This window comes from Gallinula chloropus, assembly GCF_964237585.1.
Source record: "Gallinula chloropus genome assembly, chromosome: 14".
In the NCBI taxonomy this organism is placed as follows: domain Eukaryota; kingdom Metazoa; phylum Chordata; class Aves; order Gruiformes; family Rallidae; genus Gallinula; species Gallinula chloropus.
This window is the reverse complement of record NC_140099.1, coordinates 14,444,911-14,460,152: the sequence shown is the minus strand read 5'-3', so window position 1 is coordinate 14,460,152 and position 15,242 is coordinate 14,444,911. Positions and strand designations below refer to the sequence as shown.

General features: G+C 49.4%; 1 protein-coding gene across 1 annotated transcript in view; it reads left to right on the top strand.

The window, feature by feature from the left end:
* The window catches only part of TYRO3 (TYRO3 protein tyrosine kinase), a gene marked incomplete at both ends in the record, with an annotated part of 42,435 nt that extends 27,332 nt beyond the window's left edge, over nucleotides 1-15,103 (top strand). Inside the window, 8 exons of the mRNA XM_084270417.1 lie at nucleotides 1,194-1,289; nucleotides 3,630-3,710; nucleotides 5,354-5,446; nucleotides 5,894-6,015; nucleotides 6,313-6,422; nucleotides 8,468-8,627; nucleotides 9,961-10,097; nucleotides 14,728-15,103. Of these exons, the coding sequence (XP_084126543.1) occupies nucleotides 1,194-1,289; nucleotides 3,630-3,710; nucleotides 5,354-5,446; nucleotides 5,894-6,015; nucleotides 6,313-6,422; nucleotides 8,468-8,627; nucleotides 9,961-10,097; nucleotides 14,728-15,103 (1,175 nt within the window). The remainder of the gene's footprint in view (nucleotides 1-1,193; nucleotides 1,290-3,629; nucleotides 3,711-5,353; nucleotides 5,447-5,893; nucleotides 6,016-6,312; nucleotides 6,423-8,467; nucleotides 8,628-9,960; nucleotides 10,098-14,727) is intronic.
* Between the last annotated feature and the right edge of the window lie 139 nt (nucleotides 15,104-15,242).

Genomic DNA, 15,242 nt, shown 5'->3' with positions numbered 1-15,242 from the left:
GTTAAGATGATGTCTTTGACTTTATCCCTTGGGTTTAGAGATCTCTCCATTGAATCTAGTGACCATAAAGTGTTGGGCATGATGTTATCCTCTCAGCCAGGTAGAGACCATCAGACTTGTACAGTACTTAAATAGCCTCAGAGACAGCCACTAGAAACGAGAGCATCTCCGTCAACTTAAATGAAGCTGTATGAATCAGTGTCTATCAGTGTCCCTTCTATATTTCTGCTGCTTTTGGTGTGTTTAAGGGTGGCTACACCCTCTCCCTTGCAGCTCTGTTGGTACATTTTCTTGTGGTTGAAAGTTACAGAATCACAGGGGTTGGAAGGCACCTCCAGAGATCATTGGGTCCAAACCCCCTGCCAAAGCAGCTCCCCAGCTCATATTGCACAGGGAGGCGTCCAGATGGGTCTGGAATCTCTCCAGAGAAGGAGACTCCACACCCCCTGGGCAGCCTGTCCCAGGGCTCCCTCACCCTCACTGGGGAAAAGTTCTTCCCCATGTTGGTGCTGCAACTTGCAGCCATTGCCCCATGTCCTGTCCCCACAGACCACTGAAAAGGGTCTGGCCATTCCCCCCTGCATCCCATACTTCAGATATTTATCAACATTAATAAGGTCCCCCCTTAGTCTTCTTTTCTCCAGGCTGAACAGTCCCAGCTCACTCAGCCTTTCCTCACAGGGGAGATGCTCCAGGCCCTTCATCATCTCCGTAGCCTCCTCTGGACTCTCTCCAGGAGATCCCTGTCTTTTTTTATTCTAGGGAGCCCAGAACTGGACACAACACTCCAGGTGGGGCCTGACCAGGGCAGAGTAGAGGGGGAAGATTACCTCCTCTGACCTGCTGGCCACACTCCTCCTGATGCCCCCCAGGATCCCACTGGCTCTCTCAGCCCCCAGGGCACACTGCTGGCTCATGGCCAACCTGTTACCCACCAGGACCCCCAGGTCCTCCTCTGCAGAGCTCCTCTCCAGCAGGTCACCCCCAGCCTGTACTAATTCAAGCAGTTATTCCTTCCCAGCATTGGCTTCTTTTCAGGGAACCCTGCCTTTTTCAGGTTTTACTCCTTACAGTATGGGAATCGGATTGGAGGTGTAGGTTAGAACAGGTGACTCTCAATGTTGTGACAGAATATTTAAGTATCCCTTACTTGACTCTTCCTTTGTGTTTTGTTGTTGTTTTTTTTTTTCCAGTGGAGAGTGTAGGGATCAGTGATGAGCTGAAGACAAAACTCAAAGATGTCCTAATCCAGGAACAGCAGTTCACGCTGGGAAGAATGTTGGGCAAGGGTAAGAACCAAAACTGAACAAGGCTTTACACTCAAAGTGCCACATGTGTTACCTTTACTGTTGAGTAGAGAGAAGCCATTGCAAGCAGCCTGTTTCCTCTCCTCCTGCTTGTAAATGGCAGTTAAAATGGAACTTTCCCTTCTGCTGGGCTAACATGTTTCAAAGGTTTAGCATAACTAAGAGGATATTGGCTAAGCCATTACTAGAATATGGCTTTACAGAGTCATGAACTGCAGTCTCTGCTCAGCTTTCCAGAGTGGTGTTAATTCACTGGTGTGTGGGTTTCTTTCAGAGATTTAAACAAAGGAATATTCAATTAAACTTCTGCTCTTTCCACTAACAAAGTGGTGCTATAGAATTCCTCTCATTTACATAAGCGTGTGTCAAGCATTAAGCAGCCTGAGACAATACAGAGATGGAGATGACCTACCCCAAGCACTCCCAACTCCTCCAAAGAATGCTGATTCACTTTCATTTATTCTCACCCTCTGAGGTGATTTGACTCCAGATTTTAGTTTGGTCTCTTAGAAAGAGGCACGTTTGAAACAGGTACTGACAGGGTTTTTTTTGCTGACGCTTGTCCTCGTTAGTTCAGGTCCTCAGGAGGTCTTCTGACTCTGGTTCTACATCTGGATCTTTCACACAGGTGCTCTGAATGTTTTGCTGAGTTTTCAGGTCGGGAGGGATGGGCAGAATAAGGTGGGATGCTTCTCACTTTAGTTAAAAGATTGGCCCAGAAAACTCTGTGTGAAAAGCTGGGTTTGAATTTAGATTTCCCAGATGGCAGGCCAGTGTGCTAACTGCTGAATCATCCTTTCCCACTTGTGAGGCTGAAGGCGATCTGTAGAAATAAGTGAAAACATGTAATAACACAAATAACAGAGAGGAGCATAAGTCTAGGGTCAAAAGCAAAAGGAAGCTCAAGTGCTTGGCTTCCTTTTTCTTTATAAGACTAGTTTTATTGCTGTTTTCTTTGACCCTTTCCCACTGGGAGCATTCTTCCTCTCCGTCCCTCCTAGAACAAACACGTTTCTTTCAGAGCAGGAAGATGAACTTCCTGCAGAAGTGGTCTCAGAGGGCTTAACAATGTTAAGTAATTAAACAGCTGTGTTTGTGAGTGTCACGTCTCAGGCAGCGGCTGGGATCCTGCTCCAGCCCTTCTAGGCTGTCTCCACGACTGGTAACAGACTGGCAGCTGGCTTCAGAGGGGCCCATGGGGACAGCCTTGGCGGGAGGATGCTAGCTGGCAGCGTCTGGTCTGTGTTGTCAGGCCCGTCCCCCCAGCCCCACACTCAGCATACAGCTTGTATGGAGGCATGGCTGTGTTCCCGTGGGCTGTGCTGGCGCTGCAGCCGGGCGACAGCTCCGTAACATGGAGGCGATGGGGAACTCCTTCCACCCTCCTCATTTGTGGCCACATTCGCTGCCTGTGGCTGTTGTTCAGTAAGCACGTGCCACAGGGTAGGGACAGGCGCCCGTGGAGAGCTGGCAGAAAGACAACGCTCTCCGAGTAGGTGTTCTGGGTGGTGTATTCTGCTTCCTCCTTTTCAGTCCCAGAGTTCCTCATGCTAAAGCATTTCGGGTGGGGTGTGCAGTTGTAAAATTAGGGAGAGCGAATCCAGAGCCAGATCTCAGACAAAGAGGCTGTTATGCTGTGGCATAAAGCCACTTCAGGCTAAAAGCTTTGAGGGTTTGGCCAGTGGCATTTCCCTCTTATCTCCCTTAGGGAATGCACCAGGGTAAACGCTTCCTCCTGTGAACTAGCATATCACGTGCACACAGTTTGGTGTATGTGTTTTGTCTGGTCAGCTGCGACTCTCAGAAGTCATCCCCTGAGTTTTGAGACATAAGGCCTGATTGTGTCTCAGATGGCTGAGTCCTGGCACCAGTACTCGGTGCTGACAGCTGTCAGCACGGAGCGCTTCCTCAGCCGACCCATCCGCTTGTTGCTCCAGCTAACAGCCTCCTCTCTGACCACAGCCTTGCTCAGACTCTTCCTTGATGATATGGCTTTCCCAGCAAAGTCTGCTTGGGAACCCAGCTTATAACCTGACTCTGCGTTGTCCCTCTGGTAGAGAAGCGCTTTCTTTCCCTCTAGTTTTCCATTGCCTTCTGGTCTGCCATCACAGTGGCCTCTGTCTACTGGTACTACCACCTCTTCTTGGCACCCATATGCTGAAAGCTGCTGGCTGGAACTGCAGAATGAAAAACTAAGCTGTTAGCTGCATTTCGTATGGTTATTTAGTTCCTTTGCCAGTGACCCCTGCAGTGAACCTGCTGTGAATCACGCTTTCTTCACAAGAAGCTGTTCCCTCACTGCCTGCTTTGGTCATTTCACAGGGGAGTTTGGGTCAGTTCGAGAGGCACTACTGAAGCTAGATGATGGCTCTTTCCAGAAAGTGGCAGTGAAGATGCTGAAAGGTAAGTGGGAGCAGGGCTTCCTGAAGTACTTAAGAGATCTTGGAAGGATTAAATTGCTGTCTGTCCTGGTCTCCTGCAGACATCCCCTGATCCTCTTTACTCCTCTCTGAGCATTCTACTCAGCCACTCTAGCCATGTTGTCTTCCATCCCTTCCATATCAGCCTTGGTGTAGCGGAAGCTCTTCAGGGAAGAGCATCTTAGTTGCTTGTACAACACCTAGCATGTGGTGAGTGCAACCAAAACGAAGTCATAGCTATGGCTGCTTCTGTGTATAGAGGATCCTGTTCAGTTGTTTGCTCCACCACAGCATTACATCATGTGGTGCAGACGGCTCAGACAGGTCGGCTTCGCCCTGATAATTCAGCCATGAAAGATGGTGTTCCTCCAAGCATATATCCTAGAATAAACAGAAGAGTGTTTGGGCTGAACGCAATGACAAGCCAACTCATCTCAATCAGGCATATTTGCCTAAGTAGTCTTAACTCCCTTCTGATTTGTCATCTGATGAGTGTATATAACAGGGGCAATTAACACGTTCATCAGGCAGAAGCCTGTAACAAGAAAAACAATTAATAATAAACAGGTACAAGTCAAAGCAAGTATGTGCATATATGTGTGTGTGTCTGTATGTTAACCTATGTTATTTCACTCCTGTTGCCTGTAAGGCACAAATGAACTGAGACTGACTTAAAGCAGAGTCACGCTCGCTTCTCTCTGGAGCTGGGTTTGGCTGCCACAGAATACCAGTCTGTGCTAAATATACTAATACCACATTACTGTTCAGTTGCATCATTTTCTCCAGTTTCAGCAAGATTTTGTGCAGTCGGACTGTCTACCTTTAGGTGTCTAACTTGGGAACTCTCTGTCACCCTCCAGAGGCACTTTCCTTTCTCTGTTGACTGTAAAAAGGGAATCTGCTCCTGTCTTCTGAATCATATGTAAATTGCTTGCCTAAAGCAGGTAGTATGACTACTTCCCTACAGTCTGATCTTGTAGCAGAAATGGGGGACTGCTGCTAAATTCAGCAGCAGCAGTGGGGGAAGTAGTCAACTGGACTGATTCTTGATAATATTGATGTACTTCTGGAGTAATAGCAAGAAGTAACTTACTCAGAGTCACTGCTGAACTTGGTCCAGGCTCTCCATAGTGTGGTTACGTGCGAAGTCTTAGCTCTAGCACCTTAGAAGACTCGATCATGTTAAGAGATGTGAAAGTGCTGATCTTTCGCACCATCCTTAGAGAAGAATCGGGGTCTGCCATGTGAGCCAGGGTCCCCTGGCCATCTCCTGTATTGCATCATTTCCTTTAATTTTATGTGACATCTCCTCTCCCCAACATTCTATTTAGATCCTTTTAGTTAATTGGTTCTTACATCTTCAACGCACGCGTGATTCCCACGGCTTCCAAGGGGGGGGTTGTATCTGAGAGCTGCTAATCAGCAGGTCTTTAGTCCGCCAGGTGTTCCTGGGGTGTCCTTCCTGCCACCCAGCCTAGTAGAAAGGGTCAGGCTCTGCTTTGTTGTCAAGGGGCTCATCTAGCTGTCGGTCTGAGAGGATGTGCTGTGCCACAAAGAACAAACTTCTGAGAGTCATTATCAATGAAATCCCTTGGAGGAAAACTCACAGTCGCTTTTCTTTGCCAGCGGACATCTTCACCTCCACAGACATCGAGGAGTTCCTGCGAGAGGCTGCCTGTATGAAGGAGTTTGACCACCCACACGTCACGAAACTGATTGGTAGGTCAGCACTGCTGCTTGTGGGGCCACAGATAGAGCGAGGGGAGATTGTGCCTTTCCGAACCACTGAGTAAGGAGCACTTACCCATTCACGGGTGGGCACTGTGGAACATGGGCAGTTTCCAGAATGTGGAGATAGCTTTGCAGACCCCGGTGATGGGGGCTGTCTGATGTGGAGTGACCTGAGAAATATTCATAGCCGGTCTGGCAAGGAGAGCTAACAGACACTGAGCACTTAGTACTGCCTCTGAAGTAAACAGGGTTAGAGGTATCTTAAGGCCTCCTGGTATGAAGCCACACAGAGAAGAAGCTTGGAGCATGGGACTGACCCACCCAAACCGCACACTTTCTTTCAAATTTATAAGAGGAAAGGCCCTGCAGCCTGTAAGATTCCCTTTTGGATTGATGTGAGTGCTGAAAGCCTTTTGCTGTGTGTGTCCTCATTAGGAGTCAGTCTACGGAGTCGTCCCAAGGGTCGTCTCCCAATTCCCATGGTGATCCTGCCCTTCATGAAGCATGGAGACCTTCACGCTTTCCTGCTGATGTCCCGGATTGGGGAAAACCCTTTTGTAAGTCCTGTCTTGCTGTACAATTCCTTCTGCCAGGATAGGAGTTTTCAGAGAATGTGTTCAGATCCGTTCAGGGTTGGTCTCCCAAAGGCATTGGCAGATGACCAGATTTTCATACCTGAGGAAGTTGTGGGATGTGGTGTTGAAGTATTTAATTCCACCCATGTTGAGTATCAACTCTTCCATCCCATCCCCTCCCTGTATCCCCTGTCCCTGCTTCGCAACCTCGCAGCACGGTTTTGCCATACACTTTTGAAACCTTCCAGGAACTGAACTGAAACTCTTTATTTCTTTCAGAACTTGCCCATTCAGACACTCCTCAAGTTCATGATTGACATTGCCAGTGGGATGGAGTACTTGAGCTCAAAAAACTTCATCCACAGGGACCTTGCGGCTCGGAACTGCATGTGAGTGACCCACGAGTTTTCAGAGAAAAGGGCCCAGAGTGGTGAGAGGGCTGAGAAGCATTTTCCGTGCCAGAAGTGGGGAGGGATCTCTCCCAGGGATGCTGGTCCTTGGGTTTAAGTGACAATGGGCATAGCAGAGCCGTGGCCGTGGGGGTATGGCAGTGTGTGGTGGTGGTGCTGGGAACAGGGACCATCTTGAATGTCCCACTGAGCTTCCGAATTCACCCTGTTTATAAGGAACTTTGCCATTGTTGGTCTGCATGTACATTTTCATAGGGTTGATTACAATGTGTGGCTGTAATTAGTCACTCTATTAGCTGTGTGTCAGCATGGACTATTTGTTCCACAACATAATGTAACCCACAGGAGTAAATGGGGTTAGCTGTGTTAGGAGAAAGGGTTGTAGCCTGAAATCTGTATTACTTGTGTCTATTTTGGGGACTCTATTATCACAGTATAAGAAATGTAGAATTTCCCTGAAAGCTCGTGAAGAACAGCTTATGTGGAGAATGCCTTTAGAAATAATTGCCTGCTGAACACACTGTATGATCCCACACTGCTGTTCTTGTCCCCAAATTGCCTTGCCTGCTTTGAAGGGAAGAAAAATCCATTTTTTTAATCCTTACCTATCTTGTTTCTTCCCTGAAAACGGAATAAGTAGCAACCCATTCTGGCAGACAGAACTCTGCCTCTGAACAAAACCATGATTACTGGTAAAATCCACAGTGAGACACAGATTTCCAAAGGCATTTGAATGTCCGAGTGTAGAGGCAGGAGCCTGGTAATCGTAATGACAAATGATGGGTTAGCCTGCCTTGACATTGATGAGAAACACATATGGCCTTCCTAGTTTTAAACATTTTTAAAAAAATACAGACTTCCTTCAGAGGAAGCTGGATACCTATTCTGTCATCTACTCAGCATTGGTGAGGCTGCACCTCGAGTGCTGGGTCCAGTTCTGGGCTCCTCACCATAAGGACATTGAGGTCCTGGAGCGAGTCCAGAGAAGGGCAACCAGGCTGGGGAAGGGGCTGGAGGGCAAATCCTCTGAGGACCAGCTGAGGGAGCTGGGGGTGTTCAGCCTGGAGAAGAGGAGGCTGAGGGGAGACCTTATCACCACCTACAACTACCTGATAGGAGGGTGCAGAGAGGTGGGCGATGGTCTCTTCAGCCAGGTGACAGGAGATGGGACAAGGGGAAATGGCACGAAGCTGCCCCAGGGCAGGGTCAGATTAGATGTTAGGAGAAAGTTCTTCCCTGAAAGAGTTGTCAGGGCCTGGAACAGGCTGCCCAGGGAGGGGGTTGAGTCACTGACCCTGGGTGTGTTTAACAGACGGGTAGATGAGGTGCTCAGGGATCTGGTTTAGCACAGGACAGGAACGGTTGGGCTCAATGATCCTAAAGGTCTTTTCCAACCTTGTGATCATGTGATTCTGTAATATCTTCTGGGAAAAGCAGAGGTGTCCTTTATGAGACCTGGGAGCATGAAGTCGTCGTGGGCTTTACTTACCTACGTGTCTGGGGTTTTAGTGGGCGACAGAGCAATTCAGACCATCAACCAGGCCTGGAGAGAACGTCTTGCAGATCTAGTTTGAGCAGTTGTAGCAGGCAGTCAAGTAGTAGCAGTTGTAGCAAGTATCTGTGTTTTTTGACTGCTTTTACAGGGTGTAGGCCTTAGGGGTACCAATGAGCACTGTTAATGCCCTCTGTTAATATTGGGAAATACAGAAAGTATCTGAGTTCATTTTGGTTGATAGAGTATAACACCTGAGCATGGCCATTTTCTTTAATTCCTTACTCCTAATCATCTCACTGTTCATCTCAAGGAACTGATTTGAGACCATGAGACTATTTCATGTTGCTCATAAAGTAGATTAAGTCATTATCCATCTGGGCAATACTTGGTGAACTATGTCTCTCACTTCCCTGGTCAAGACAAGGGCATACCTCTTTTGCCCCAGGTAGGCAGTAAATGCTTTTTTCAGGCAGTAAATGCTTTTCTCAGGCAGTAAATGCTTTTCTCAGGCATTAAAACTTTCCCTTAGGTTGGATGAGAACATGAACGTGAGCGTTGCAGACTTTGGGCTTTCTAAGAAGATTTACAGTGGAGACTACTATCGTCAGGGCTGTGCTTCCAAGCTGCCAGTGAAGTGGCTTGCTCTGGAAAGTCTGGCAGATAATCTGTACACAACACACAGTGACGTGGTGAGTTTTGTTCTGGTCTGTTTGAGAACTACCTGTGTTCCTTGAGGGTGGCAGAAGCTCCTGGTGCTGTGAAAGAGTTTCCCTTGTGAGGCAAACTCATGTTTGCCACCTCTGCCTTGGGTGCTTTCACAACTCAAAGACTATGTGTGAGTAGTTTATGGCAGAAGTTACCAACCTTCTTCCACCTCTTCCTCTTGTCCGTTGACCCTTCAGTGCTTATCCATCCGCATCCCCTCCCTCACCTTGCCCCTTTTCATTATCCTCTCTGTGCAGTCTCTTCTCACTCTTACCTTTCCCTTCTGCATGACAATTTGAAGGTGACATTTGAAATGCACATAAGCCACAGGCTCATGTACGGGCACAGCAATGACATGTCATCCTACAGAAGGCATTGGTGGAACTTCACAGACTTAGAATATGTTAGTGCTTAGACAATCCTCCCCAGAACTTTGCCCTTAGAGAGTGATGCTAAAACCCACTCACCTGAAACTTTTGCCTTTTCCCTTCATGTTTTTTTCTTCTTATACCTTTTCCTTTCGTCCTTGCTGCCTTCTGCTCTGGTGTCATGCTAGTTTTGTCCTTCAGACCTGTGGACTTGCCTTCCCAGTTACTCCTGTCACAGTGTCTCTGAAGAGATCACCAAGAGACCTTCTAACTCAGCTGCTCTGCTGCCCAGTGCCTGCTGTAACCACTGTAGACAGTGCTTAGTGATTGGTGATTGCTAGTTCAGCAGCTTTACAAAAGCTGTGGGATGTGGTTTTGCTTATGAAAATCAGAATTTCTTGCACCTAACAAACCTTGTGGCTTAGATCTGAATGTCCATGTACCACAGCTGGAGCACAAATGAATGTGAGCTCTGTGTTGTTCCTTGCCCTGCTTTGTGGGCTCAGTTCTGCTTTCACTGGTGCCTGTGTATGTTTCCAGTAAACCAAAATCCAGCTCGGTGAATTAGGCAGCTGATTTGTCAGTCTCAACCCAAAATCTTCCTGTAGCTGGGAACCACGGAATTGATGCTGCACACCCTAAAGAACCATGGCTTGGAGGTGCTTGGGAGACGTCTGCGTGTGGAATACGGCAGTAGCTCCCAAATCTTCCATAGCTCCACTGTGGGATGGGGCTGAGCATGGCCTTCAGCTCTCTCCCAAGATCCTGGGTCAGGATCAGCTGGGTCATTCCTTTGTTTTCTATGTAGAGTGTAGCTAGTCCATGTATCACTGCTACTCACGTGACATCACCCCTGGCTGGAGGGTTGGCGTGGTCTTGAGCAGGCTGAAAGCCCACCCGGGTGAGCAAGGAACAGTCTGCTGAGTTGTTCTGTGCTCTCCCCTTTCAGTGGGCATTCGGGGTGACCATGTGGGAGATCGTGACGCGGGGGCAAACCCCTTACGCCGGCATCGAGAACGCGGAAATCTACAACTACCTCATCAGCGGGAACAGGCTGAAGCAGCCGCCGGAGTGCCTGGAAGATGTGTAAGTACCTCCTCGCCCTGCCCACTGCGAGGCCCTGAGAACTCTGGCTGGCTGGAAGGAAGGAACCAAGGGCAGCTAGTTGGAGAATGAATCTCTCCACCTTCCAGTACACAGAGGCATTCACTAGAAAGCCTCTGGGTTAGCTACCAGACACACTCTGCTGGTAGAGCTCCCTGGAACCTCTGGTAGCTACACAAGCAGCTAACTTGGCTCAAGGGTTTGCACAGTACCACTGCTAGAAGCTCTTAGCTTTGTGAAACTGTAGCTGTGTTACCACAGACTCGCTGCTCCCTACTTTCTCAGGCCAGCATCTGAGGAAAGAGAGGAGTTTCATGGCACAGCCTGAAGTCTGAATGGCAAAGCAATCTAGCAAGGAAAGAAGATTCTTTCTCTACGTGCAAATTGGATTGGAGAAACAGTGGCCTGTGTGTGCCTTCAAAGCTGGGCCTGGTTTTGAGAATTGGATCTACTACTCTCACAGCAGTAGTAGGGTGATAGAGGGGAGACAGGAAGAACTGAGGTTCTGTAGATCAGTGTCCCACCTGAAGTTGTAGGTGGAAACCAAGTCAGGGTGTTCTTGCAGATATTGGTTTCAGATGTTTTCAGACTTGCAGGAAGGACATGGGTAGCCTGCAGAGGAGCAGGCAGCTGCATGCCACAGACTATGCTCCTGCCTTTGTCCTGTGGCCAAGGGCCCATTATTCACCAGGAGGTTACATGAAATGTGCACTCAGGAACCCTTGCTCCATGGGTCAAGGCTTTAGTAAGTTTTCTAGAGTCCACACATGAGGCTGAGGCCCCCCAGGAAGTATAATCATCACTTCTCCTAGGGTAGAAGCTTGCCTAGCCCAGACTGTCACAGGTGGAGTGATAGAGTTGCTCACAAGAGAGAAGCAGATGGGTATTTAAATAGAATCACAGACTGGTTTGGGCTGGAAGGGTCCTCAGAGACAATCCAGTTCCAACCCCCTGCCACAGGCAGGGACACCCTCCACCAGCCCAGGTTGCCCAAAGCCCCATCCAACCTGGCCTTGAACCCTGCCAGGGAGGGGGCAGCCACAGCTTCTCTGGGCAGCCTGTGCCAGGGCCTCAGTGCCCTCATGGGGGAGAATTTCTTCCTAATGTCTAAATAAGTGTCCCCTCCTTAGTGTAAAGGACTTTAGTTTAAAACTGTTGCCACTCATCCTAGAACTACTACAGGCCCTTCTAAAAGTCTCTTTCCAGCTTTCCTGTAGGTCCCATCAGGTACTGGAAGGCTGCTATAATCGTTCCCTGGAACTTTCTCTCCTCCAGGCTGAACAACCCAAACTCTCTCAACCTGTCTTTGTAGGAAGGTGCTCCAGCCTTCTGATCATCTTCATGGCCCTCTTCTGGACTTGTTCCAACAGCTTCCTGTCCTTCCTGGACTGGGGGGCCCCAGAATTGGATGCAGTACTCCAGGTGCTTCCAGGAGAGCAGAGTAGAGGGGACCTTTTTTGGTTCAGTCCAGGATACAGTTGGCTTTCTGGGTTGCAGGTACACATTGCTGCCTCATGTTGAGCTTCTCATCCACCAACACTCCTAAGTCCTCCTCTGGGCTGCTCTCCACCCATTCTCCACCCAGCCTGTAGTTGTGCTTGGGATTGCCCTCACCCATGTGCAGGACCTTGCACTTGGCCTTGCCACTTTTGTGGTTCACATGGGCCCACCTCTCCAGCCTGTCAAGGTCCCTCTGTGTGGCATCCCTTCCCTCCAGTGTGCTGACCTCACCACATAGCTTGGTGTCATCAGCAAACTTGCTGAAAGTGCACTTGATCCCACTGTCCTTGTCTCTGACAAAGATGTTCAACAGCACCGGTCCCAATGCTGACCCCTGAGGAATGCCACTTGTCACTGATCTCCACTTGGACATTGAGCTCCTGACTGCAACCTTTGAGTGTGACCATCCAGCCAATTCCTTATCCACGGAGTGTTCTATCAGTCCATCCTTTCATTAGCAACAGTTTGATGGTAAATGGGACAGCAGTTTAACAAGACTCATTGGTAAAGTACACTTATTTACTGCATAGAAGACAGGGTCAGACAAAACAGTCAGAGACACCCTCCTGTTGAGTCATGAGGTTCAGAAAAGACCCCCTTGCTTTTAAACTCCTAGTCAGAGGAGTCTGAGTGTGACCGGATCCAGTCCTGGTGTTTTGAGGGATTACATGTGCACAATCAATCCTTTATATGACTTAGCTAAGACTTTCAGAGTTTCAGCATGCTTACTCCCAACTAACAGGGAGTAAGGAGTCTCTCAACCTCAAGGAGTAACCTTGAGAGATGTCCCTACCCAAGGGGAGATGCTGTCATGCAGCCCACTGCTGTGCAGGAGGGCTCACAGTGCTCTCAAGCTGCTCACTATTGATGTGGGTAAGGTGAGTGGCTGATCATCACATTTGCATACCGACCACAGTTGTTAATTTCTCCCAGATTTGGCTGGAGTTGGGCACTGCCCAGCGCTGGGGTTACGTGGCTGACATCAGCCCGTGGCTCCTGGGTCGTTATCTGTCCGCGAGTCCGTGTGGTGCAGGGCACAGCTGTCTGGGCCGGGCGCATCCCTCACCATCACCACTGGGGTTATCCCTTGGGTGGGGTTACGGGAAATAAAGGGCAGGTTTGGGGGGACACAGGACAAGGTAAGACCATCTGACTGAGTGCCTGGGCAGGTCTCTCTTTCCTCTGCATCCCACCCATGCAAGACGTTACTATGAGCACTGAACCTCGTGGTCTTTTTGAGCCGTTCCTTGGGTGTGAACCGGACAAGGCAAAGCCCCTCTTTTCTCTCTCTTCCCTCCTGCTCTGATGGTGGGTTATTTCACGTGGCTTTCCTTTCTCTAGCCGATTTTCCCCATAGGGGATAACCTGTTCCCTTGTTAATAACACTGTAGGCTGCCCAGCAGTTCATTTTAACTGTTCCTGAGTTTAAGCAAACCCACCGTTACACCGCTGCTTAACTTCGTTGTCGGTCTGCATCTTGACTGCTGTGGAGTAGCTGTGGTTCCAAGTTGTGGTGCTTATATCCGTCGGGTGTTACATGTGCCAAAAGTACAGAGCTGCTAGGTGTTGAAGAAAAATCCATCAAAAACTAGGAAAAAAAACCCCCAAATCCTCCATTTCTAGAGGCCCTTGATCTACAGGTTATTGAGACCTGAGAGGATATACCGGAAAGATCTCACTACATGCTCACCCTCAGCTTATGGGCTTTCACCAAGCATCCGCTACCGGCTCCCAGAGGCTAGGTACTGGGGCACCATGGGTTTTTGGGGCTGATTGAGTACAGACAGGGGTTTCCCACCATTCTTTCAGATGAATTTCTGTTGTTTGCCAGGGAGGGTGAAAGGAAGCATTTAGTTTGGTGCTGCAGAATAGGAAGTTTGGGTTTTATTCAGCATGTTCAGAGTTATTTCTGCCATTTGTGCGGGACGTAAACCAGGATGAACTGTAGGAGCTTTCTGTAAAACTAGTGTGAGGTCAAGAAATGGTCTTGTAAAGCTGATAACGAGCAAAGAACCCCAAAAGCCAGATAAAAGGCACCGTGAAATGCTTTATTTCCCAGTAAAGGCCGGATCGGATTTTTTTCCCTTTCCAAGTTGAACTGAGGTTCGTTTGTTTGCAGTGTTGTTTGGTGCCAGTACTGTGCTTTGTTCCTGTTCCCTGCAGAACTGGCAACAATACCGCCATAGGAACGCAGCTGCCAGTTCTGTGGGTGATGCACAAAGAGGAGGAGGACAATGGCTCTGGCCATGCTCCAGCCCAGTGGGCTCCAGCGGGAGGCCTGGTCGGCGGGAGGCCAGCCGGTGCGGCCGGAGGGGGTCGGAGCTCCTCGCCCCTCGCCCGATCGCAGGCCGACAAAGCCAGCGACGTCTCCCGCTGGCCCTCGGGCAGCCAGAGCTGAGGTAGCTGGTGTCTGACATGGGAGAAACGCTGCAGGACGGAGGCCTGAGGCTAGTAACAGCCCTGAACCTGTCTGCTGTGGAGGCGTGGTGCCTCTGCAGTAGAAAGGCTGTTCTAGCATCCCTCTCCCAGCAGCAAAGCTGTTGTCTGATCCTCGCTGCCCTCTAAACAAACCCACTGTGCCTCGTCCCCCTCCCGCTGTCAGGCAGCAAGAGCAGCACGTCTCCGTTACGCTGGGAGTGCCGGGTGAGCGCAGGGTGGGAAAAGAATATTCTGGAAATAACTCACATGCCCCACAGTAGAACCTTTGTTTTCTTTCTTCCTGTGCTTTTTCTGCTCCCGAACTAGGATCTGCAGGGGTGGCTTTGGTTGAGGATCCTTTGGTCAGGATGCTCTGTGTGAATCAAGTTGAGAGGTATTGCTGAGCTCGCGATCCTATTCTGGCTCTCCAGAGACAATGGAAGGAGGCCTTTTCCAAGCCTGGCATGCCTTGGTGGGGTTTTGGGGTTTTGATAGTGAATTATTTTGACTGAAATGAGAATGCCTTTGGAAACAGGAACAAGGAATTAGATCCATATTGGTGGCCCACCTGTGCAAGGCCAAAGTTTGATAGATTTTGGGGGAAGTGTCTGTTTTTTAAGATAGAACCCCCACTGAGCGATGCAGGAGGTGGATGCTCTGCTTCACAGTGCTTTTCTCTCCCTCTGTTTTGTAGCTACGATCTCATGTGCAGATGTTGGCATCCTGAGCCCAAGCTACGCCCCAGCTTTGGAGTGCTCCGGTCCCAGCTGGAAATGATTCGGGGGAGGATGTCCGCGCTCTCTTCCAGTCAAGATCCTCTCTATGTCAACATTGGGAAGGACAAAGAGGCATCTGGGAGTGACCCTGCCCTGCGTGCCTCCTTTGGAAATACGGACGGTGAGGAGACTGTTGCTGGGGCAGCTGCCGCTGTCACAAGTGACTATCGCTACATCATGAGCCCCTTGTGCCTTGGAGATGATGCCGAGGGTGAAAGACATCCAGATGGGCAGGAAGGGGAGGACAAAAGCCTTCTGTATGAGCTGGAGACAGAAGGAGAGAAAAGTTGTTAGCCTGTACATAGCGGTGACACTCTGCTTCCCCAGGATGGGATGCGAGCAGCTGCAGTGCCGTGTCACCTGGGGCTCTGATGCCGGATCTGGAGCGGCTTTGAACAGCACTGCTCAGAGCTCTGGGGCAGCTTGTGTAGCT